General features: G+C 45.5%; 1 protein-coding gene across 1 annotated transcript; it reads right to left on the reverse strand.

Annotated features, from left to right (window-relative positions):
- Positions 1 to 2,090: 2,090 nt before the first annotated feature.
- Positions 2,091 to 22,938, reverse strand: LOC118421851 (fibroblast growth factor receptor substrate 2-like). The gene is made up of 14 exons (XM_035829353.1): positions 22,803 to 22,938; positions 20,634 to 20,738; positions 9,597 to 9,701; positions 9,311 to 9,434; positions 8,614 to 8,691; positions 7,288 to 7,417; positions 6,851 to 6,960; positions 6,346 to 6,406; positions 5,770 to 5,882; positions 5,005 to 5,224; positions 4,427 to 4,537; positions 3,831 to 3,942; positions 3,244 to 3,317; positions 2,091 to 2,631 (listed from the first exon to the last, which is right to left on the reverse strand). The coding sequence occupies exons 1-14, from the start codon at positions 22,818 to 22,820 to the stop codon at positions 2,421 to 2,423; spliced, it is 1,572 nt and encodes a 523-aa protein (XP_035685246.1). The 5' UTR covers positions 22,821 to 22,938; the 3' UTR covers positions 2,091 to 2,420.
- Between the last annotated feature and the right edge of the window lie 340 nt (positions 22,939 to 23,278).

A 23,278-nucleotide genomic window follows, 5' to 3' on the forward strand; every position in this document is an offset into this window, starting at 1 on the left:
ATACTCAATCAGTATAGTACTATAGTCATGTATTTTAAATAAAACCCAGATTCCGAACATATCAAAGGCTTTGCAAGGAAAGGGACTGGTTCCGTCTTTCAACACAGTGTACTAGACACAGTGGATAACAACTCACTGCCCCAATGGCCTCTAACAAAAGTCTTTAAAACCGTTCCCATACCTTTCAGCGCATGGTGGCAGCGCTCATTTCCGTTTTTATACAGGGTTACTACACGGAAGGCTGCTCCAGGGATAGCGGTCCCCCAACTTTAAGTATTATGTAAAGGACTATCACAGAATGTTTTCACATTCATTGCTTAATAATCCGTTTGTTCAGACATTCTACGTACAGAAGTAATACTACATGAACGAGTAAGTACATACTTAGAAATCCATTACCAAAACCATAAGGCAACACAATGTTGTAAACAAGAATGCTAAGTTGTTGCTAGATTGAATTTGCAGATGTTTTTGTTTGTTTTTGCAAACATGTAGATTTGATAGACCAAACTGATTCGATCGTATAGATGGCATCCGGGCAAATCAATTTTCGTCCGTTTCCCACTCCAAAAAAGTTTGTAAATGGAACAAAGAAGCTGCAAAATGATCAAATATACACCATAAATGTAAAAGAAAAAAACATCGGAAAATGGATACTAAAGATAAGATGCCTACTGTCCTTCAATACAAAGTACTAAACTAGAGTTCAACGAACCCATCTCTTCGCCAAATAATCATGCCTTTATTTAAGACTTTAAGGTCTTATTCATGTATTACTAAATAGCAAATGACTGCATGAACTGTGTTCCTCACATGCAAACACACAAACATTACCAAAACCAGACTGTGACCTGACAGATGACCTGGTAGCATCCCTGGTCAATCAGAATTTCATGCTTGTCAATTTAGACTTTGTCCCCAGTGTAAGGGCGTCCTCCAGCAAACCATCTGTATAACAGCTGTGTCCATAGATATAGGTCAAAATGAGATATATAGAGCACAGTTTATTTCTGTTAATAAGTTTTGCTGCAGTACCTTAGGAAGCCGCTAGGGGGCCCACAATCATAATTTATCTTCGTTTTCCTGACCCCTACCCACCTACCAAATATCATCAGGATTTTTTCAAGGCTTCTCGAGTTATGCATTCCACAAACAAAAGGACGCACACACTCGGCCCACTACCGTCCTAACGGAAAATGCTACGTCAACTATTTTCGAACACAACCTTCTTTTCCGCAGCCGCTACTTAAATACTAAATATCATGAAAATCCATACACAGCTTCTTGAGTTATATGCTGTTGGCATGGATTTATGAACTTTCCTCATTAATTATGCAAATAAGCTACTGATTTGCATAATTAGTATTACATTGTATAAGTCATCACTCATTCTATCTACATACCGAAAATCCTGATGATCTGTTTACACGTTCTCAAGTTATCCTCGTCCAAAGTTTGAACGGAAATCGGTGCCTGCAGTTCCCAAAAAGCCGCTAGGGGGTCCAAACTCACAGCACTTACTCTCTGTTTCAAGGGCTATCTACTACTCAAAAATCATGACCACAGCATGTCCAGAACACGAAGTGCCAAAATTAAAAGTTTTGCTGCAGTACCTTAGGCAGACACTAGGGTGCCCATTATCGAACTTGACCTTTGTTTTCCTAACCCCAATCCACCTAACAAATATAATCAGGATCCATTCAAGGGTTCTCGAGTTATCTTGCTTACAGACAAACGCACTTACATACAAATCCCGCTACAGCACCATAGGTAAGAGCCAGGTAAACCATTTTCGCACTTGACGTTCCTCTCCAAAACCGCTACACACCTACCAAGTTTCGTGAAAATCGCCCAGCTAGATTTTGACTTATGCTGCCAAAAACAAACCGCAAAAAACATACCAAGCTCGCTGCAGTACCGTAGGAAAACGCCAGGTAAACCGTTTTCAAACTTGGCATTCCTTTCGACAACTGCTACACACCTACCAAAAATCACAAAGTTCCATCCACAATTTCTCGAGTTATATGCTGTTGACCTACATACAGACCCAAGTCAAGCAATCTCATACTCTTCTTGGCGAAGAGAATTATGCCATGCACCTACTCTTTGCACATTGGATACTTAATATTCTGAGTGTTCAGATGTCATCTGTCCATTCATCCCGACCTCTTATCTTCCAATAAAGGCAACATTTTTTGGTTCAACATTTCTTTTTTCCCCACACGCTCGCATCAGAGATGGATGTCATCCATACGATCGAATCAGTATAGCCTTTGATACACTCTTGGCAAGACCATCTTAGTCTTCGTCAAAATACAAAACAGAAACGTAGACATGCAAAGAATTTGATCTACTCACAGTAACTTTCGTATGAACAGAAATGATGATTTTGCTTTTTGTTAGCCCTTCGAGTCGTTCACTTACTGAGCAGGATTCAGTTCTTCCTTTATCTCCTTGTCACCGCTCTTGTCGTACAGGGAAAGCTTGCTGAGACGTTTGGCCAGAGACGGTTTCTTTTTGTGCTTCTTCTCTGTCTCCTCCTTCCCAGGTGTGTTCATGTTAGTTTCGCTCTGAAACTTGCCCAGGCCCTTCGTCGGGTGCGGGGACAGAGCCGGTGGGTGCGCGGGCGAGCTGAGGGATGAAAGTCAAACACAAGAAAAAAATGAACATTTCTAGATTCAATTCTACCTAGAATTCTGCTTCATTCCACGAAGCCTGTGTACCATCCGAATAGTAGTTCGCTCCGACGTTTATTATACACTATATTTTGTCGCCTCTCGCTCCGACCTTTATCATACACTATCTACAGTCGCTTCTCTGCTATTCCGACAGGTAGAAGAAGCGAACAAAAGAGCGAACTACTACCAGGATGGTACCGGTGCTACGAAAAAACTAGAACATTTCTCAATTGATTTCGATCATCAGGGTCCCATGTGATGGATTTCCTCTTAAGATCAAGACCTGAGATGTATCTGAATCCCTTTATAGCTCTCTTGAGTGTTATCCTTCCCAAGAAATGGCATATGAAATACATTTCATGTGCATGCAGAATTCTAACATAAATTCTCCAGTATTCTCTGGTATCACCTCTACTCTACTACCTCAAGCTTACGTTGGTTGACTACAGCAAACAAATAGCACTGTCCCAAACGTCATCCGATGGGCGTCTGTCAGATGCGTAGATGCAAAAACAAAGTCTAACGTTCCTAGGAAATCAATCTACAAATATTAGTCTGAACCTACCTGGTCTCGATGGAGACTCTGCGACCCGGGGTTGTGTCCGGTTGACCAGGCAGCTTGCGATCGTAAAGTGACTCCTACAATGCAAATAAACAAACAAAAACAATGTTTTCGCTCATTGTGTCTGATTTCTGTCTGAATGTAACCAAATTTTATTCAGCAACATGTGTCAGCTAATAAGCTCTGGAGACTGGCAGCTTGCGTAGTCCATTGGTGAGAGATCTTGCGTGCCTCTGGACCAAAAGGATGGGAGTTCGAATCCCGGCTGTGTCTCTCAAGACTGAGTATCATCCTCCGCAGTGACTGCTAGCTCAATCCTTTCGCTTGCTAATCACGGGGTCTGGACCTACATGGTTAGCAGCATGCACGCATTCACGGTACTGGAAATGGTTGCAGTCCGTCGGACGGGGCATTAAGCCGTGGTCCACTGTTCATTGTGCTTGCCGAAAAAGGCTAGGGGAATATTCCCCAAACAACGAACCTATTGAACCTGTACAGGCGCGTCTGTCTTCTCTGTCCCTTTTGTGCCTCTTTTGTCATGGAGGTAATAATATGTGTTGGAATGAAGAGGTAGCTAGCATGCTACCCACCTCTCTCTGTGGCGGCAGCATCACTGTACCGTTCACAGGCGGCGGTTTCTCGGCAGCTCCGTTCGGCACTCCACCGGCAGCCCCCAACAGAGCCCCAGGCTGGTTCTCAGCCCTGCAACACCAAGTTTAGAAATCACAAACGATATACAAATGGTATAAATTATGAGTTTCTCTCTTTCTGTCTGACTGTCCCTGGCTTATTGCGTCCGATGCTGTATGTATGCATAGGTTCTGTATCAGTCGATTGTAATCGAACATTGCTGTTTGTTACGTTTATAAAGGTTGGACATCCAGGTAAACAATATTCAAATACCATTCAATCTCTACAACTGGATAAAAAACCTAAATTTACTTCCGGACGTTTTGAGCGACATCTATCACTCTTCTTCAGCGTCACTAGAATGAACTGGTAGAACAATTCAATACAGCTCACTAGAAAAGCTGGTTGAACTTGTATATATGTACATGTATATATCACATGTTCATTCATATCTTTAGAAAATACAATCATATAAGAAATTGCGAAGTTTTTGGTAGAAAAAGTTCACAGACTAAGACGTGGTCGTTGTCGTATTATTAAGATCCAGGATACGCACACGACAGACGACTTCCTGATGATGGCGGACTGGTAGTCGCTCTTGTCCGGGTGTCTCCTGTAGGCCGGCGGGCCTGGCTGACCGGCTGACGCCGCGCCTTGTGCAGCAGTACTGAAACAGAGAGACGAACTATTTACTTACATGCAGATTTTTTTCATGCCTCCCTGCCTCAACCTCCCTCCCACTCTACCTCCGTCCCTCCATCCATTGATACTAGTCCAACCCATCCAGACATATCCACTAGTGGCAGCTGAAAGCTGCACACTGGTAAAATGATGGGATGTTTATATTTAGACAGATGAGAACAGAGGTACAAAGGAGGTGACCTGGAATCTATTCCTTACTTCAGTTCGTTCCAGCAATCGCTTAAGGCAGAATCCTCAATCGGGAAGCGATGTTAAGAGCAAACAGAGCTAGAATAGAGGACTCTCAGGCAAACATACAGAATATCATCGTAATCCATCAAGAGGTTCTTGAGTTATGACTACAAAAATCCGAAAACACATACACACAGCCACACCCAAAACTATATCTCATATTCATGGAGATAACAGCGAGTTTTCGTTTGACCCGCGTACCCCATTTCCTTCTCCTCCAGATGCTTGTACAGGTCGGTCAGCGCCTCGTCTTCGTCCGGCGGGATGCAGTTCTTGTTATCGTAGATAGGCTCCTCGCCCTGGGCCGCGCCCTCCCCGCCGGGGGTGTTGGGCGGGGGCCTGGGGCCCCGGGAGCGCTGGCCGAACTCACGGGTCAGCAGGTCGTAGCTCTCCCCGGCCCCGCCTTCGGTAGCCCTGGTCGCTGGAGGGATACACCAAGACAAGGCAATTAGAGATGGCAGCCCCTTACCTTAACTCTCCAAGAAGAGGTTGGTCGGGAAGATTGTGTTCTTTTTATCCCGTTTTCTGTCCGCACTAGCGACCAACCGGACAGAAAATGGGAAAAAGGTAAACGATGATAAAAAACGTCAAATTTTCCCTACAAACCTCTTTCTAACAGAAATAGAATGTTTTCAAGCACATCTTAGACTAGTGACAGTCACATTTCCAAACCGGGGCAGCTTTCGGGAACGGAAAGTATGAAAAGACACCAAACGATACAGGAGGTAAAGAGTATAGGCATTATTTCTGTACTATACATTTCTATTTTTCGTTTCCACAAATAGCCAGACAGGGCCCCGGTTTGGAATGTGACGTTAGCCGTACCATGGTGACATGTCGACAGCCGTCCGGGTCCCGGTCATTAACATTTTTCTTTGGATCGTGAGAAAAAAGAAAAGGAGCAAAAACAATATATTTCCTTCCATGAAGGTAGACATCTCTCTAGACATTTCAAGGAGATCTTACGCGGACGTGTGAGCACGGCGTGGTCGTAGTTCTGCGGCGGTTCCGAGGCGGCGGTCTCCTGTGGCTTGCGGAAGGCGCCGATGTGCACCAGCGTGTCGTAGCTCGGAGGAGCACTGGGGGTGGGAGGGAGCGTAGTTAAGACTTTTTATCTTATTAACGGTTGAACACTGTTTCAGATGCCTTCATCCACAGCATATTCTGGACACAGCACGTCAATTCCATCTACGAAATCCCCGGCTAATCCCATTCAACATTTTACTGTTCATGAACTGTATTTGTGTTGTTGCATTGTGTGTTTTTATACTTGTCTTATATGTATCAAGTGCCTGCAAGTAAGTTAAAATAAATACATAGATAAAAGTTATAAAAAAGTACAGCGGTACCGACTCAAGATATCTTCATATCTGGTATCACCCAGTTCTCTCTTGAAAAAACTGGATGATCTCAGGGCAGCTGTTGGTATCTTGAAGATGCAATGAATCAAACCAGCAGAAGAGTAAAGTGCTAAAAGACTGCAACCATAATAAATTCAATATACCTTCATTTCCCCATGTGGAGAAAATTGAAAGATCTTACCTGATGCCACTTTCCCCGCGCTCTATCTCGTCGTACTGAGGTGGTGGCTGGTCTTGGCGAACTGCAAGGCAACAAGAATCAGTAAATAAGTAAAGCAAATGTAATCTAAGAAAGTTCACATAGCTCCTTGAACCGTCCCACTCATAAGAAGTCTATAAATATCACAACAGCCACAACCTGTTTCAGATAATAGATCTGAGGTCTTAAATGGACCATGTACACTCTTGAATGTGTGACCAGTCTATGAGAGATGGCATTCCTGATTGTTTACAAATTGCACACACAAGTGTTCAACTGTCCCTCTTTCTAGGAATATACTCGTATGAAAACAAAATATTACGCTTGTTCGGACAGAGAAAAAGAAAATGCCTGTAAAATTCCTGGGATCTTTGTAATCTTTACGCAATACTGTAATATTAGGGAGTTAGGGAGCATCACCAAAAATGACCCCCCTCTCTCTCCAATGACGATGACGTAAATAGGAAGATTCGAAAGACTGACTTACGTTTCTCGACTTTTTTCTTGACGAACTCGTCCAAGACGGAGAATATGGCGTCATATTCCTTAGACACAAAAGTGTAGATGCCTTCTCCACATGGGGACTTCCGCCCGCATCTATGAAGATGACATAATTGCAAGAAAAACATTAACAAAAACTGCATTTCCAATGCAACCGTCAGGGGAATCAAAGCCTACACTACCTTTTTTCTGGAGGTAATAAAAGACACACGGCCATCGACAATTACCATCTGTATGTCTGTGTGTTTACATTATGTGCGAGATGAGTGATTCCATTTGAGTTTTTCTTTGAATCCTGTAAGACAAGTCGTGTGACAAAAGGGTATAGAAACACAGCAAAATTTTTATGCAAAGAAAGGTTATCTTAACAAGGTAAAAAGGATCTCATCAAGCTGACGTCACGCAGATATGCAAATGACTTACTCGAATGTGAATGTCCCGGATGAGGAGGAGTAGCGTCTGAGGCAGGTGAGCGGCCAGAACGTGATCTCCTCCCCGTTCAGCCGGTGGTAAAGCGTGATCTCAGAACTCGTGATTTGGAGGAATAGCTCGCCTTTTAAATCAATCAATCAATCGATTGATTAATCAACCAATCAACCAATCAATCAATCAATAAATCAATAAATCAATCAATCGTGGTTGTACAAATTACTGGTGGTGGTACAGCGTTCAATGTTCAATACATCAATCAATACATATCAATCAATACATCAATGTTTCAATCACTCAGCCGGTGGTACAGCGTGACAACTAGATTGCGATAGTATCTGTGTAGCTAGTCATGTACAAGAAACCCATACATGTTTTCTGTGGTAATCTGCTCATAGGTTAACTAGCAAGTGGGACGAAAAACCTGCATGGCGACCTTGCCCCAGGTAACGCCGGGTGATGCCTCACAGCGAAATTTGTCTGGTCCGTGACGTATGTTCATCGTTAAATGCATACATAAGAGCTGTATTCTTGGAAACGTTTAATATTCAGATGTCAGTCTTACCTACATGCCTACATTTATCTAGCTGCCTGCCTGCCACCATATAGTAATACTTATAGCTCTTTTGCGATATTTCATTTCATTTAGTAACGCTAGTTCACCTTTGTCCGAAGAGTAGCCTTTATCCGTTGTTTAAAAAGCAGACGGTGGTTTCGAGTTGCTGTATTTTCAAAATGTTGTAGTTTGATACCATTCGTCGACCTAAGTAATATCCCTAAATACCCTCTTTCTACAAACAACGGATATAGGTTACCCCGCGGGTAAAGGTAAACTAGCATTGGTACTCATCGTTCTGAAATGTAAGATGGCTGTGGGCTATTAATCCGATATTTGTTGAGGGCACGGCGTTGGAAAATGGAGCCTAACCCTCTCCTCCCACCGCCTTTTACATCCATATCCGAAGTCGGGTGGAGTAAGGGAAGTCGTGCCTTTCCCATGGTCACAATATAGGGGAATGGCAGAGTGATTCGAACTCAGAACTACTGGGTTCTGGACCAAACACCCGATACGTACCACCAATGTATGTGATTCTACGGTGGTATCTCACTGCACTTGGGGCACTGGTGCGGCACTGCGGGGTTCGAAAGGTTACTCAACGAATTTGTGAGTTAAAGAACGAATTTTACCACGTTTTTTGTATTTTGTTGTCTTCTAAGTCATACTTTTACGTATTACGCAATATCTAAACCCCGCAGTGTCGCACCGGTACCCCAAGTGCAGTGCAGAGAGTCCACTTTAAGTGACGTATTTGTACTCACCGGTGGCGCTCAATTTCTTCAGCTCGTCACAGTCTTTGTAAGGCTTCACCACATAGGTAACTCCCTGGCACTCATTCGCTAAGATGAAAACAAACAATCAAAAGGAATAAAAACATTCTCGTCTCAGTGATTGTTTAAAGGCCATTTCAATAAACAGTGTGTTGTACTAAAGCTGCTCCCTAATAAGTCCATCCGCACAGCAACACACACACACACACACACACACACACACACACACACACACACACACACACACACACACACACACACACACACACACACTCGCACACACACACACACACACACACACACACACACACACATAAACACACGCACACACACACACACACACACACAGAAACACACACTCATACACACGCACACACACACACAGATGGCACGCAAACATAGTCATGCAAACAATCCTGTCCTTGGTGCTGAACAGCAACAACAACACACACGCACACACACACACACGTACACACACACACACACACACACACACACACACAGACACACACACACACACACACAGACACAAACACAGATAAAGAGAAAGACAGACAGACAGAGACACAGATCGAGAGAGAGAGAGATAGAGACAGAGACATAGAGACAGAGACAGAAACACACACATACAGGCAAACACTTCTTGAATTCGTTTCAACATCTAGGGTTATTTTGAACGGTTGTGTACCTTGCACATGAACGCTGGTGGCGCGCATGTTGGCCCGGATGTCCACATCTAGATGGAACAGCCACTTCTCCATGATGTCTATGTTATCCACGGACAGGCGGATCACCTTGTCCATGGACCGGACCTGCCAGGTGATTTTATTCAAATAAGAGGTTCTTGAGTTATGCTGACACAAATATGCGAAAACACAAAGAGACAGACAGACACACAGACAGACACAAACAAAAACTATATTTTCATTTTCATGAAGATAATAAAGGTTTAAAAAAAAGACAGGATGACTTGCCTCAAAGCAGAACCTCTTCCGTGGATCGGGAACTTTGTACACCTCATAGTTAATGAGGAGGTTCACCACTGCCTTCGGGTCCTCATGTTGCCACGTGCGGACGTCCTGCAAATACAGATATCTGCCTGTTATCTACTAGCTTATTTGTATGTTTGTTTGTGTGTGTGTGTGTGTGTGTGTGTGTGTGTGTGTGTGTGTGTGTGTGTGTGTGTGCGTGTGTATGTGTGTGTGTGTGTAATATATCATATGTATGATATACTAGTGATGATTGTCCCCATATGGGAACCGCCGTATTGCTGACCAGTACCCCAGAGACTTCATGTTTCTGGGAAAGACTTGCTTGTACCCTCTCGAGACCGTCGACAGGGGCGGCTCCTTTAGGAACTGACATGACGAATGAGCATATGTTTCGAATAAGTCTGTCCTGGTCGGGTAGATAAAGAGCAGAGATGTAAAGGAAAGGGAGAACAGATTTGACCAGAGAGGTGAGAGGAGTGCGAGGTTACCCGGTGTGAATAAAGATCAATTTCTGCCACGACAACAACGTTTCTGTTCTCACTCGCTTGCTGTGGATTACCCTCACTTTCTCTACATGGCGTTGTCGGCAGGATACGGTAAAACCCTCCTGCACGGGACCGGACACTGACCAGTGGACAGCAGAGACCGTCCTGGACATCTAGACTGAGAATACAGCAAGTTACGGTAAAAGCTTCCGGCGCGGGATCAGAGACTGACCAGCGGACAGAAGACACCATCCTGGACGCCTAGACGCAGGGTACGGCAAGCTGTGCGGTAAGTCCGTCGTAATTGCTTGGTATTGAGATTGTGACAACCTGGCCACGTAGCGACATAATTTCTACGTAGTTGTATACCCGCAAGTTCAGCGTATCAGGTAGATTGTTTAGCATAGCGACACGAATACGCCACAATGCCCGGGGACGATAAACAACTCGTCGTCCTGTCGACGGAGAGGAAGCTGCCGCAGTTCGCGGGCCTCCCTTCTAAACCGGGGGATCTCACAGTAGACCAGTTTGTGTTGGAATGCAAACGTTCCTTTAAGGTATGGGGAACTCCCAAAGAGCAACAGGGTTTCCTCGTAGGCCGCGCGTGTGTCGGGGAGGCCAAGACACACCTTCAATTACTAGGTGACGATGACAAAGACAACGTGGACCTAGTGTTCACGCACCTAAAGGAAGCCTACGCCGATAAGGCACCTTTTTCGGCGCTCATTCAAGCATTCTACGGCCGACAGCAACTGCCAGGTGAATCTATCCGGCAGTATGCCTTGGCTTTGAGCACAGTCCTGCGTCGCGCTAGCGACAAGGATGACAAAGACAACGTGCAGCTGCCTCACCCCGACCGCGCGCTGCGTGATAGGTTCGTAGCGGGTCTCGGCGACGCAGGGCTTCGGCGAGACTTGCTGAAGCTAATTAGGGGGAAAGGGGACATCAAGTTCAAGGACGTTCGCGAAGAGGCACTCCACCTCAGCGGCGAGTATGACAGGGAAGCCATGTCAGAGCCGGCCATGCGAGTGGCCATGCAGTCGGCGGACATGCATGGCCAGGCGGCCCCTAGGCAGGACCTAAGCGCTCAGGTAGCCAAGTTGACGGCGGAAGTCGCTGCACTGAAGGGGCAGCTCAGCCAGCAGAGCCCCCCTTCCCGCGTCCCATCTCAGCCGCGTGGCCTCCCGGGGGACAGATATGCTCCTGACGGTAGACCGTACTGCCGTCAGTGCGGCAAACTCGGCCACATTGCCCGCAGGTGCTTTTCGCAGCCGATGCCAGGCCCCGCCGCTGACAACACGTACACAAATCCCCTTCCGTACCCTGGTCAGGGAAACTAAATCGTCCCACGCCCAAAGCCGACCAAGTGGGACAAGATAATGGGTCGCGAGTCTTTGCACACACATGTAGTTTAAGTAATTGTAGCGATAATGGTAATTTGTATGATAGGACTGTGGGCCGCCAGCCCGTCGTATCTGCTATGTTTGAGGGCATTTCGGTAGCATGTTTATTAGATACCGGGAGTCAGGTCACCACGATGAGTAAGGAGTTTTTCTTTACACACTTTGGGGGGAAGGGGGAACGGCTGCGAGACGCTAGCAGCTGGCTATCAATCACTGCTGCCAACGGCTTGCCGATCAAACAGGTCGGTTTCGCCGAAATGACTGTTGGCATCTTAGGGCACACGTTAGCGGGGGTTGGGGTCGTAATTGTCGACGATAGCGGTAATAGCAACCACGTTCCGGTGATTTTAGGAACCAATGTGATTGACCGTTGCAAGCTTTCCATCTTTCCGGGTAAACAATCCAGCTACGCAAATAAACTCCCGCGGGGTCAGGAGGGTCAGGCCTGGCAGAAGGCACTACATTCACATGAAAGACGACAGGCGCTGGCAGATGATAACGGCCGGGTGGGTTTTGTAAGGGCGCCGGGGAGAAACGATATAGTGATACCGGCCCGACACGAGATTGTTATCTATTGTAAAACTCGCCCTTCTGATACACCCTACACCGTCATTGTCGAATCCCCGGAAGCAGGGGTCCTGCCGAACGGCATTCTCATAGCTAAGAGCTTAGCCACAGTTAGACACGGTAGATGTCCCGTTAGGTTAGCGAATGTAACCCTCCGCGACATAACCATCGGTCGCCATTCAATCCTAGGGGAAGTGTTTCTCGCCGAAGAAGTGCGGGAGACAGAGGGCTCGGTAAAACTTAGTTCTGATGGCCCGCACACAGTACATGTGGACTTAGTTTGTGCTTCTGATGACAACTCCGATACGCCGGCCGGCGATGCGGATGACTTGAAGGACATTATCTCTGGGTTAGACATTGACGAATCACACTTAAGTTAACGCCCGACCAGCGGGATCAGCTGGCCGCACTTCTCCGTAAACACAGGAACGCCTTTGCTAGAGATGACTCAGATTTCGGCTTCACCACGACGGTGACACATGATATCCCTACTGGTGACGCACCCCCATGCCGGGAGAGGTACAGGCGCATTCCTCCCGCCCTGTACCAGGAGGTCAAAGATCACGTTGCTGATCTATTAGATAAGGGTATCATTGAACATTCTACTAGCCCCTGGTCTAGTCCCTGCGTCTTAGTCAGAAAGAAGTGTGGAGGGTTGCGGTTCTGTGTTGATTATCGGAAACTAAACGCCAGAACCCATCGCGACTCGTTTCCCCTCCCACGTATTGATGAATCTCTAGATTGCTTGTCAGGCGCTAGCTACTTCTCGACGCTTGACCTGGCACAGGGTTACTATCAGGTGGGTGTCTCCGAGACCGATAAACACAAAACGGCGTTTTCGGTCCCCTGGGGCCACTATCAATTCAATAGGATGAGCATGGGATTGCAGAATGCAGGTGCTTCGTTTCAGCGTTTAATGACCCACGTGTTGGGGGACTTTAATTTTACCAGCTTATTAATCTACCTTGATGACGTAATTGTCTTCGGCAAAACGTTTGAGGAACACTTGCACAGGCTAGACGAGGTCCTGACTCGACTGTCATGCCACGGTTTAAAGCTCAAGGCTCGCAAGTGTAAACTGTTTGCTTCCGAAGTGCAATATCTGGGTCATAAAGTCTCCGCCCAGGGTGTGAGTACGGACCCCGACAAGGTGGCCGCCGTACAGAATTGGCCTGTACCTAAGAACGCACGAGAGACCCGAAGTTTTGTTGCATTCTGTTCTTATTATCGGCGTTTCATCCCCAACTTCGCTCACATTGCCGCACCGTTACATAAGGTAGCAGGTCACACTCAGAAGAAGAGTCCCCAGGCGTCCCCATGTGCGCCCCCGCGCGAGTTTGTCTGGACTGATGAATGTCAGTCAGCATTCGACGAACTCAGAAACAAACTGATTTCAGCTCCCATCTTGGCATACCCAAATTTCCAATCCCCCTTTATTCTTTATGTTGATGCTAGTTTGTCGGGCTTGGGGGCAGTTCTCTCCCAAGTTCAGGATAATAAGGAACGTGTCATTGCCTACGCCTCCCGAGGGCTGCGGCCAAGCGAACGTAATGCTGCGGACTATAGCTCCTTCAGACTCGAATTGTTAGCACTCGTCTGGGCAGTAACAGAGAAATTCAAAGACTACCTGATCGGGGCAAAATTCACCGCGTATACGGATAACAATCCATTGGCTCATCTCCAAACCGCGTCCCTGGGCGCCGTCGAACAGCGCTGGGCGGCAAAGCTTGCAAACTTCGATTTTGATATTAAGTATCGTCCAGGCAAATCTAACCAAAATGTTGACTCCCTCTCACGTCAACCCCGTCTCGATGAGGTGGGGGAGGACGTGGATGATTGGTACATTCCGGCTGAACGAACGTTTGAGTGTTGTGCCTCCTTGGCACAACCCCCTTCAGCCCACCCTCCGCTCGTAGCTAGGGTGCTCAAAGCAGTTGCGCAACGCCCAACACGTGGTGGCACTCAGCTGCTGCCAGGCCGACCCGCTTCCGAATTACGTAATCTCCAGCGGGACGACCCCGTGTTAGAACGAGTCTTGACGTATGTCAGGCGCGGCAGACCGCCGACGGACAAAGAAAGGTTGAGAGAGGACGGTGACGTAGCCGCTCTTCTCGCCCACTGGGATAGGCTGGAGCTCCAACATGGGGTACTGTATAGGGTTACACCCACCCCCCATCCGGAGGGCTCCACCCACCAATTGATCCTTCCACGGTCCTTACAGCACGAGACGTTGGAGGCTTTACATGACCAAGCGGGCCATTTCGGAATCGCCCGAACGTTCGACTTGGTTGAGAGTCGCTTCTTCTGGACCGGCATGCGGTCAGACGTTGACCTCTATGTCCAGACCTGCCAGCGTTGTGGCCTCCGGAAATTGCCGAGCCACACGACAAGGGCTCCATTGGTCAGCATCAAAACCTCCGCCCCACTAGAACTTGTTTGCATGGACTACCTTTCGGTGGAGAAGTCCGTAGGAGGCTACGAGAATATCCTGGTAATCACTGACCACTTCACACGCCTGGCAGTCGCCGTTCCTACTCGGAACCAGACGGCGCTGACCACGGCCCGTGCCCTGTATAAGTATTTCGTTCTCCCATATGGGTTCCCCACCAGGCTGCACTCAGATCGTGGAGCCAACTTTGAATCCTTAACCATCTCTGAGTTGTGTAAACTTTATGGCGCTGCCAAATCCGCGACCACGCCCTACCATCAGCAAGCTAACGGTCAGGTAGAAAGATTCAATCGTACACTCTTGACACTGATTGGCACATTGGAAACCGACAAGAAAAAGCGGTGGGCGGAATACCTGTCCCAATTAGTGCATGTCTATAATTGTAGCAAACACACCACCACGGGCTACAGCCCCTATTACCTTATGTTTGGACGACACGCCCGCCTGCCAATCGACCTCTGCCTCGGTACTTCCGACAATGCTAATCAATCCCGTAGCGCAGACGATTGGGTGCAACAACATTATGATAGTCTGTGTGAGGCGTACAGAACTGCCGCCAAGAACACAGAACTAGCTCAAGCAAGGCAGAAGCGCTACCATGATCGTAAAGTCCACGGCTCTCCGTTGTTACCAGGAGAGCGGGTGCTCGTCCGCGATAAGCGAACACGTGGAAAGCGTAAACTCAGAGACCGTTGGGAATCAACCCCATACATAGTCATAGAGCGCCCTGATCCTACCCTCCCCAACTACGTGGTACGACCCGAATCCGGTAGGGGCGCTGACCGAACATTACACCGGGAGCATTTGATACCCTGTATGTTCACGCCCCCCAGGGCCATCTCTCGGCGGAAGGACCGCCTGCAACCCGCTAACGACGTGTCACACGGTTCGCGAGGGCACGAACAAACAAGCTCCGGGGAGGTGTCAGTGCCAATTATCATCCCAATCGACACCCCTGCTCCAGCCGAAGCCGAGCCAGAGGTCCCTGATCCAGAGGACGAAGATGACGCAGCCCCTCAAATTCGGAGATCGGAGAGGGCGACGCAAGGTGTCACCCCCCAACGCTTTGTTTCCTACTATACATACAACATGTCAGCGAGCGCGCCGGGCGTAACTATGAGTTCATCCACTCCACCCCGTGTCGTCACGCGGTGCTTTATGAATCTAATGAAATAAAGAGGAGTTTTCTACTGTACGATGCTGTCCTATCGCCCATTACTACTCTTATTTATGCGCGACTAGACAGGTGGTAAACGGATGGGCGGGTCTGTAAGTCAGTGGGGGGAGGATGTGTTGGACTGATGCCTTGGAAAGCCTAACTTCGGGCAGCGTTGCCGGGTAGCGGGAATGTCTCGGTATCAAGAAGGCGCAGCTGATAGCACAGTTTCTATACACTCTACCCCCGGGACTTAGCTTAGGCTATAGCTAGTGATAGAACTCTATGTTTTTGTCAAGTAAGGATACGAGAAGCAGAGTAGTGTTAAGGATAGGGTGTGGCCAGGTTGTCCGTTCTCTTTACCTTGCAGCGTGACGTGACCCCGACGGCAGGCGAGCGCCCACCATCCTGATCTCCACAGTGACGTCAGCGGCCATTCGGCAGGGGCAGGACGCAGCGCCCGCGGGGAACATGCAGGTAGCAGTCATCAGACGGCGGACGGCCAGCGTACCAGAGCGGAAAACCAGAGGTCTCCGTCAGACGGCCATCCACGTGCCAACGGTCAACAGACGGCGGACAGCCACCGAGCACCGACACCGGAATAGATGTCGTGCCGTGTCTACGATTACGAACTCTTAATCGAAATGATTGCTCGAATCTTATAGGACTGATTAGGTCCGGTTGACCCATACCTTGTACGGTGTGTCGTAGTTTGACAGACGAATATCTTGAGTCGGCTGAACCCGAGACAAGTAACACAACGTGTATAGTACTAATGTTTCACCATGTATGTTTCGTACTACTTATATATAGAAAATGAAAAAAGTGGCATTCTTTGTTCGCTCGTATCTGAGTCAGTAGAGGCGTCAGGTTTTCTTCAAACTAGGGGGATGTAATATATCATATGTATGATATACTAGTGATGATTGTCCCCATATGGGAACCGCCGTATTGCTGACCAGTACCCCAGAGACTTCATGTTTCTGGGAAAGACTTGCTTGTACCCTCTCGAGACCGTCGACAGGGGCGGCTCCTTTAGGAACTGACATGACGAATGAGCATATGTTTCGAATAAGTCTGTCCTGGTCGGGTAGATAAAGAGCAGAGATGTAAAGGAAAGGGAGAACAGATTTGACCAGAGAGGTGAGAGGAGTGCGAGGTTACCCGGTGTGAATAAAGATCAATTTCTGCCACGACAACAACGTTTCTGTTCTCACTCGCTTGCTGTGGATTACCCTCACTTTCTCTACATGTGTGTGTGTGTGTGTGCAGCATAACTAGACAAAGTTTCGTTCGATTGTAATTTGATATTTGATATTTGGTCCTCGACAATTGTTCTGCATTTAAGTTTTCCCTCTCTCTATTATTCACAACAAATGAATTTAAACTGTCTGCAATCATACTGTATTCGTCTCTTTCTTTCCTTTCTTTCATTGCTTCATTGACGAAAACAAATGTTCGGTGGATTCAACATAGCGGTTGTAAATATTCATATTCAAAGTTCTGCAGGAGGCAAATTTGGTGAATGTTATCCACCACATTTTGTAAACAAGGAAATGAAGCGATATTAAAATTCAACCTCATCCCGATGGAAGCAATGAAAAATTCATTTGATGACGCATGGCACTATCAAGATATTCTCGCTTCTCAACACCTACTAAAGTCCCTGCAAACTATCTTTGTTTGTTTCTTTGTACTGCATACCTGGTAACACGCCAGGTTTGTAATGAAGACTACAAGCTGCATATCCGGACAGATTTAGTTGATCCACTCACACCGTGAAGGACCCCTACTCTTTTCGATAGGTGTAACGGGTTCTTTTACGTGCCCGGAGTGTGGCTCTCCCGGAACACGGGAGCTCCATTTAACGCCCTCTCCATGAGACGACCCTTGCCGATGCTAGGTACTCATTTTCACCTGAGTGAACTGTGGAAATCCCTGCAAAGTGCCTTTCCCAAGAGCACAAGATACAGTATCACGTCGATGAAGCTTACATGCAGACACCCAAGAAATAAGATACACCAAATGAAAGAGCAATAGCACTCAAGCAAATGGAAATCATTTGGAATCTTTGCAACTGCTATTCGGCGTGAGAACGGTATCAGTCTTACAGTCATCATATTATAGATTTTTATTCACATTTCTGCTTCATGGATTTTAATGCGTCCCTCTGCTCAGACGTCACAACAGCGAGCGCACCTGGCCATTGTAGGGTCAAGATGGCCGCCTCGCACACAAAGTGGGTCAATCGGTTTAGCCTAAACATTGTTGGTATATCAACTATAATCTATAACGAATATTGACTGAAAAGTATTTTGGCTCTACTTTATGGAAAACTTCCTTTCGCAGTGATGCGTTTACAGGGTCTGGCGATGGTAACGATTTAATGCTGGGTCAATATGTTCATGGACATACCATGCTATAAATGTGAAGCCAAGTCTCGTGATTCACATAATGTATGTCACAGCGTAATTTGTATTTTCCATGCTGGTGTTTTACAAGACATTGTGCACTGAGACTGGACATCTCTCGACCTGCAAGAGAGACTGGCTGTAGCAGAAGACAGAAGGGCCTGGAGACAACTCTCCATCTTCATGGCTACCTTGTCCCCCCCCCCCCCCCCCCCAACGACCTGGAGGTCAAGGGACTAGGTAGGTAGGTATGTACACGGTTAGTAATTCAGCTTTTAGCTGCGATGTATCACGTGTCAATAAACCATTTATTCATAAAAATCAATTCGAAAATTTTCCATTACCAGTGTTTGCTCCCGTTGCCATGGGAACTCGCTGACGAGCGTTACCCTTGTAGCAAAAATTATCACGGCCAGACAATTATTGGTACTTGCGTAGGGAAATATTCATGACTGCACGTGATAAAGAACACGTCCCTAGCTACGAGCGTGTTTCCAGTCTGCACTATAAAAAGCGTGTCACTATGTGATATCCAGAATGTTCTCTTGTGACATGATGTTTCGTTTAATGAAATATAATATTTGATGCCAATATATGTCCGATGCACGTGCTCCGATGTAACCCGAACAATATTGTTGATTGATTTTGAAATAAGTTACTAACTTCAGTACAGTGCCACATTGTCCTCGTCTGACCTCCTGAAAAATCAGGTCTATCACTAATAATAACAACTAAGTATTATTTTTTGTATTTACCTCCTGGTGTTATCGGTGCGAATGAGGTGTTTGGCCCAAGCCCCAGGGGTCCTGGGTTAAAATAACCTGACCCTATGTTGTGAACTTGGGAAAAGCGATTTATATAACAATTTTCCTAACTTCACTCAGGTGAAAATGAGTAGCGAAATGTTTTGGGATGTACATTGGAATAGGACGTTAAATGGAGGCCCCTTGTTTGAGGAGAACCACAACTTCAGTAGGTAAAAGAACGCACTACAAAATGTTTGAAAAGAGCAGGGATCCTTCCCGGTGTTGTCCTCTCAGTACAAACCTGGTGCGTTAACGTGAGGTCGTTTACCGAGTATGAAATACAAACAAACAATATCGCACTGTGGGCCTCAGCTGGGATGCCAATCAATGGCTGTTATTATCTTGCACTCCTTTTCAATGTCTAATTTTGATATTCCTGCACTATTCATGTTTTCTACCTTCATCTTTTAACGAGAAATTTGAATTTGACATTTGAAATAACGAAATAAAGAGCCTCACATAACAAAAAGTACAGCGATTTTCGTACGGTCAATACAAAGTTTAAAATAGAAGAAAAGAATAATGATTAAGATTCTATGTAAGAAACAATATTCATACAGGCTAACATATGCGAATCTTTGATATTCTGTTACAGATAAGAAGTGGTAACCCGTGGGGTTCAGTGTCTTTTCTTATAACGATTGAGAGACCTTCAGAAGATCGTGGGTCGATAGCCTAAATGTCTGGAGCAACCTACCGCCAGACACAAGTGTGGCTCCAAATCTGACCTGCTTTAAGAGACTCTTGAAGTAAAAGAAACGACCAAAACGATCAGAAACGAACTATGAACGCTGAGCTTTCGCTCTACTAATGTTTTGTACCATGTGTATGAAATTATATATTTTGATAGATTTTTAGGACTCTGTACATGTATATCTATCATATTTTATCTGACCCTTACCTTCTTCCCTCACGACCTCATTAAAAAGCGGCATCCAGGCCGATTGCTTCTCATGAATAAATAAAGGTTCAAACAAACAAACACGCAATGTTATATGTATATGTAACGTTATATCTATTTTTTGAGAGCTCTCGCCTCTAAAGGTACAGTTTATTCAAATCTGCTTTTGGTATCGATGTTTGATGTTACAGTTTAAACTTAAAAGGTCTCAAACGCCAATGAGACTGGGACATTGACCGCCATAGTGACATACGCACCCCTTATTGCTGCACAAATAATAAATTATGTATGCTATGCTTTCTATCGCAAGCATAAATGTACTGTAAGCAATAAAAATTTCCCCTGAATTTATCCTATGTAACGGTTACGATCTACGCAAATGGCCCTCTTCGGCCGTCAACACCTGACCGCACCAATCATGATAAAAGCACGATCACGTCCGACCTATAGCTCAAATGATGAAATTTCTTGCCTTATCCTGTCAATGATAAACAAGCTTTCATCTCAGATGATTTTCATATCAAGTGGGGTCGATGAAAAGAAATTTATGATCAACCGAAACACACGCTTTTGGGACCCAATTATGATTTTAAAAAAAATAGACACCCCATTGTGTCTGTGCGGCGCAACAGCTAGAGCGTTGGAATCAGATACAGTACGTAGGTCCTGAGTTCGAAACTCACCATACCCCTGCCCCCATGACGGTGGAGTGACGCCCACTGAGCCTCACGGCTAATCTGTCTAAACGTGCCAAAAACACCTACGGATTTGGTGCTACCAGTGTGTCAACATCTGCACACATGCCACTAAGACCCATGATCTTTTTGGAACAGTGGCTTACCCTGTAGAATTCCATGAAGGCGTTCCCTGTGGAGGACATGGACTTGAGGACGCAGAACCGCCGCCTCCACTCCTGCTTCATCGACTCCCACTTGTCCAGCTCACCCTGAGACAGGGACAACAGGGATAGGTTATTGTTATGAATGAATGAAGACCTTTATTGTACATTTTTGCTACACCGGGCTAAGTACAGGTCACAACAAGACATGTTGAAAAGATACAGTTCACAGATACAAAATGAGACTATTGCTGTTATTTTTAATGAATGAATGAATGAAGACCTTTATTGTACATTTTGTGATTCTTAGTTTAGCAATGGTAGCTCTGTGCCTTGTGTTGATTGCACATACAAAATGTTGTGCCTTATGTTGATTGCGCAACACATTCTATTTGGATTACACTATCGATATATTCGTTGTTCCAGAGGAGTGCTGTTATGTCTTCCGGTTTCAATGTGTAATTTGTGACAACTGATTCGTAGTTTTGTGGCGGCAGTCCTGTGCCTTGTCAATACTCAGGTTTATGCATTCTTGCCCGTGGGCTAATTGCAGGTAACATGACTTGGGGCGGAGAAATAGTATAGAACAATATTGCATGTGCTAACTCTAGTCTAAAAGCTAGCTCTAAACTTGAACTCATTGTTTTCGATTTCTTTTTCTCAGGCAGTGGAGAACAAAGGATCAAATCTTTTCTGTTATGTGTGTGTTTCATAATTTTTATTTTGTCTTTAAACGCAGAGAAAATTAGGATGTTATTTAGTGGAATCTTTAGAGAGCGCGTTTCTTTCACGATCGTAGCAGGAACAGCTTCAAACAAAATATGTTTCGTCTTCCACCATGTTTGACGTGTAGTGTTTACAAGTACTTTCTCACACAGGTAACCTATAGTACAATCGTCACAGCTCTAGTGTAGTAGATGCGTGAGAACTCAGTGGTCTAGAACACGGGATCGAAAGGTCACGAGTTCGATTCCTGACATTCCTGACCAGATCATAGAGGTCCGAGGGAAAAACGGTTATACGGCTTTCCACACCCCAACCGAGTGTAAAAATTGACCAGATTTTGAAGCTGCCTTCCCAAATCGTTGTGTAGATAATACTGATTCCCAATCAGTCATTGCGCCTAAATAGCTTGTAAGCTTAAACGTGCATGAAAATATATAACATGGCCTTTTGACCAACCACGCATGGTTTAAATTGAATAATATTTTAAGTTGAAGTAGTTGGACTAAAATAGTCCTAGCAATTGTTTTGTACTTCTTATCAAAGACTGTGTAAGAGGTACTGACTGTCCTTGGCTTGAAAATACATTTCATTCCTTGCTACATTCTGGACACCAGGCAAGGAGAACTCCGACTGCACAAGCCACAGACGCTCTTGTTTGTAGATTTGGTGACAAAGACTTATAACAGGCAGAGATATTTTGTCTGACTGTGACCGGAAATTAGTTTATATGATTAGTATATTTTTCTAGATTCTCACTTTCACAAACGGTACATGTTCGCCCACAGCTTGCTATTCCAACTTCCCATCGACATCCACAGCATAAGAACACAGATATCGATATCGAAAAGAAATCAAGTAATGATAGAAATGTTTTCAAAATCATATTATAGGAAATATTTCTCGTTTTAGATCTATCTTTAGTACTAATTAATGGATTTTTATCATGCGTTTTGACCAGACTATTTTACGAACATATCTCAAGCTATACTTTCAAGAGAGGAGAAGCTGAGCCTATGTATTTATTAGAGTAGTTTTAGAATCCATTTTATATAAGTATTTGAAATAATCACAATGCCACCATGTTCTCTGTATTTCGACGTTAGTATCTGTACTCCTGTACTTAGGCTAAACGTCACATTTCCAAACCGGGGCCCGGCCGGGCTGTTTGTGGAAACGAAACATAGAAATATATACGTAGAAATACACAAATAATGCCCACGACAATTCTCTTTGCGTCTTGTGTTGTTTGGTGTCTTTTATATCATACCCTTCGTTCCCGAAAGCTGCTCGGCCGGGCCATGGTTTGGAAATGTGACGTAGACCTTAGCAAAATACTTAGCCTCCAGGCCCAAGGGCATGGATGTACAATAAAGACTATCATCATCATCAGTAAGAATAACTACAGAGAGTGAAGAAGAATAAACAGGTATTTGGCGTTTTTCTCACCTGGAAAATGATGTCCATCGCAGAGCTCGCGTTCGGTTCCTCCGGTGCTGACAACCACCCGCACTGCGCTGATTGTCTGGGTCAAAGGTCACACATGAATATGGACACATTTCTGTCGCGTGGCGCTTCATATTTAAGTTGTTTGTGGGGGCGGAGGGTACGCATTGAATAAGCCAAGACTGGTCATATCACTATGTCCCAAATATTCTGATTACACAATTCTCTATACAGAAGGCTGTCATTTTATACACAAGGATTTATCTCAATGGACCTGAAGTGCAAATTCAAATGCATCATGACATGTGACAATGCCTATATCTGCATGGCAGATATAGGAAAATATATCAAAGAAAGTGTAGACATTAGAAATTCCTCAAAGGATTGTAAAAGCCTCCAATGATTGTAAGAAACTTATCCCATACTACAGATCCTGTATTAGTTAGATAAGTCTTAAGTTAAGGTATAGACCTGTAGTT

Source organism: Branchiostoma floridae, chromosome 8 (assembly GCF_000003815.2).
Source record: "Branchiostoma floridae strain S238N-H82 chromosome 8, Bfl_VNyyK, whole genome shotgun sequence".
Classification (NCBI taxonomy): Eukaryota; Metazoa; Chordata; class Leptocardii; order Amphioxiformes; family Branchiostomatidae; genus Branchiostoma; species Branchiostoma floridae.

Coding starts and splice junctions, on each gene's coding strand:
- LOC118421851 (XM_035829353.1), bottom strand. Junction 9,435..9,596: donor GGAAGAGGTTCTGCTTTGAG/GCAAGTCATCCT, acceptor ATCACCTGGCAG/GTCCGGTCCATGGACAAGGT. Junction 5,225..5,769: donor CGCCGTGCTCACACGTCCGC/GTAAGATCTCCT, acceptor GTATCCCTCCAG/CGACCAGGGCTACCGAAGGC.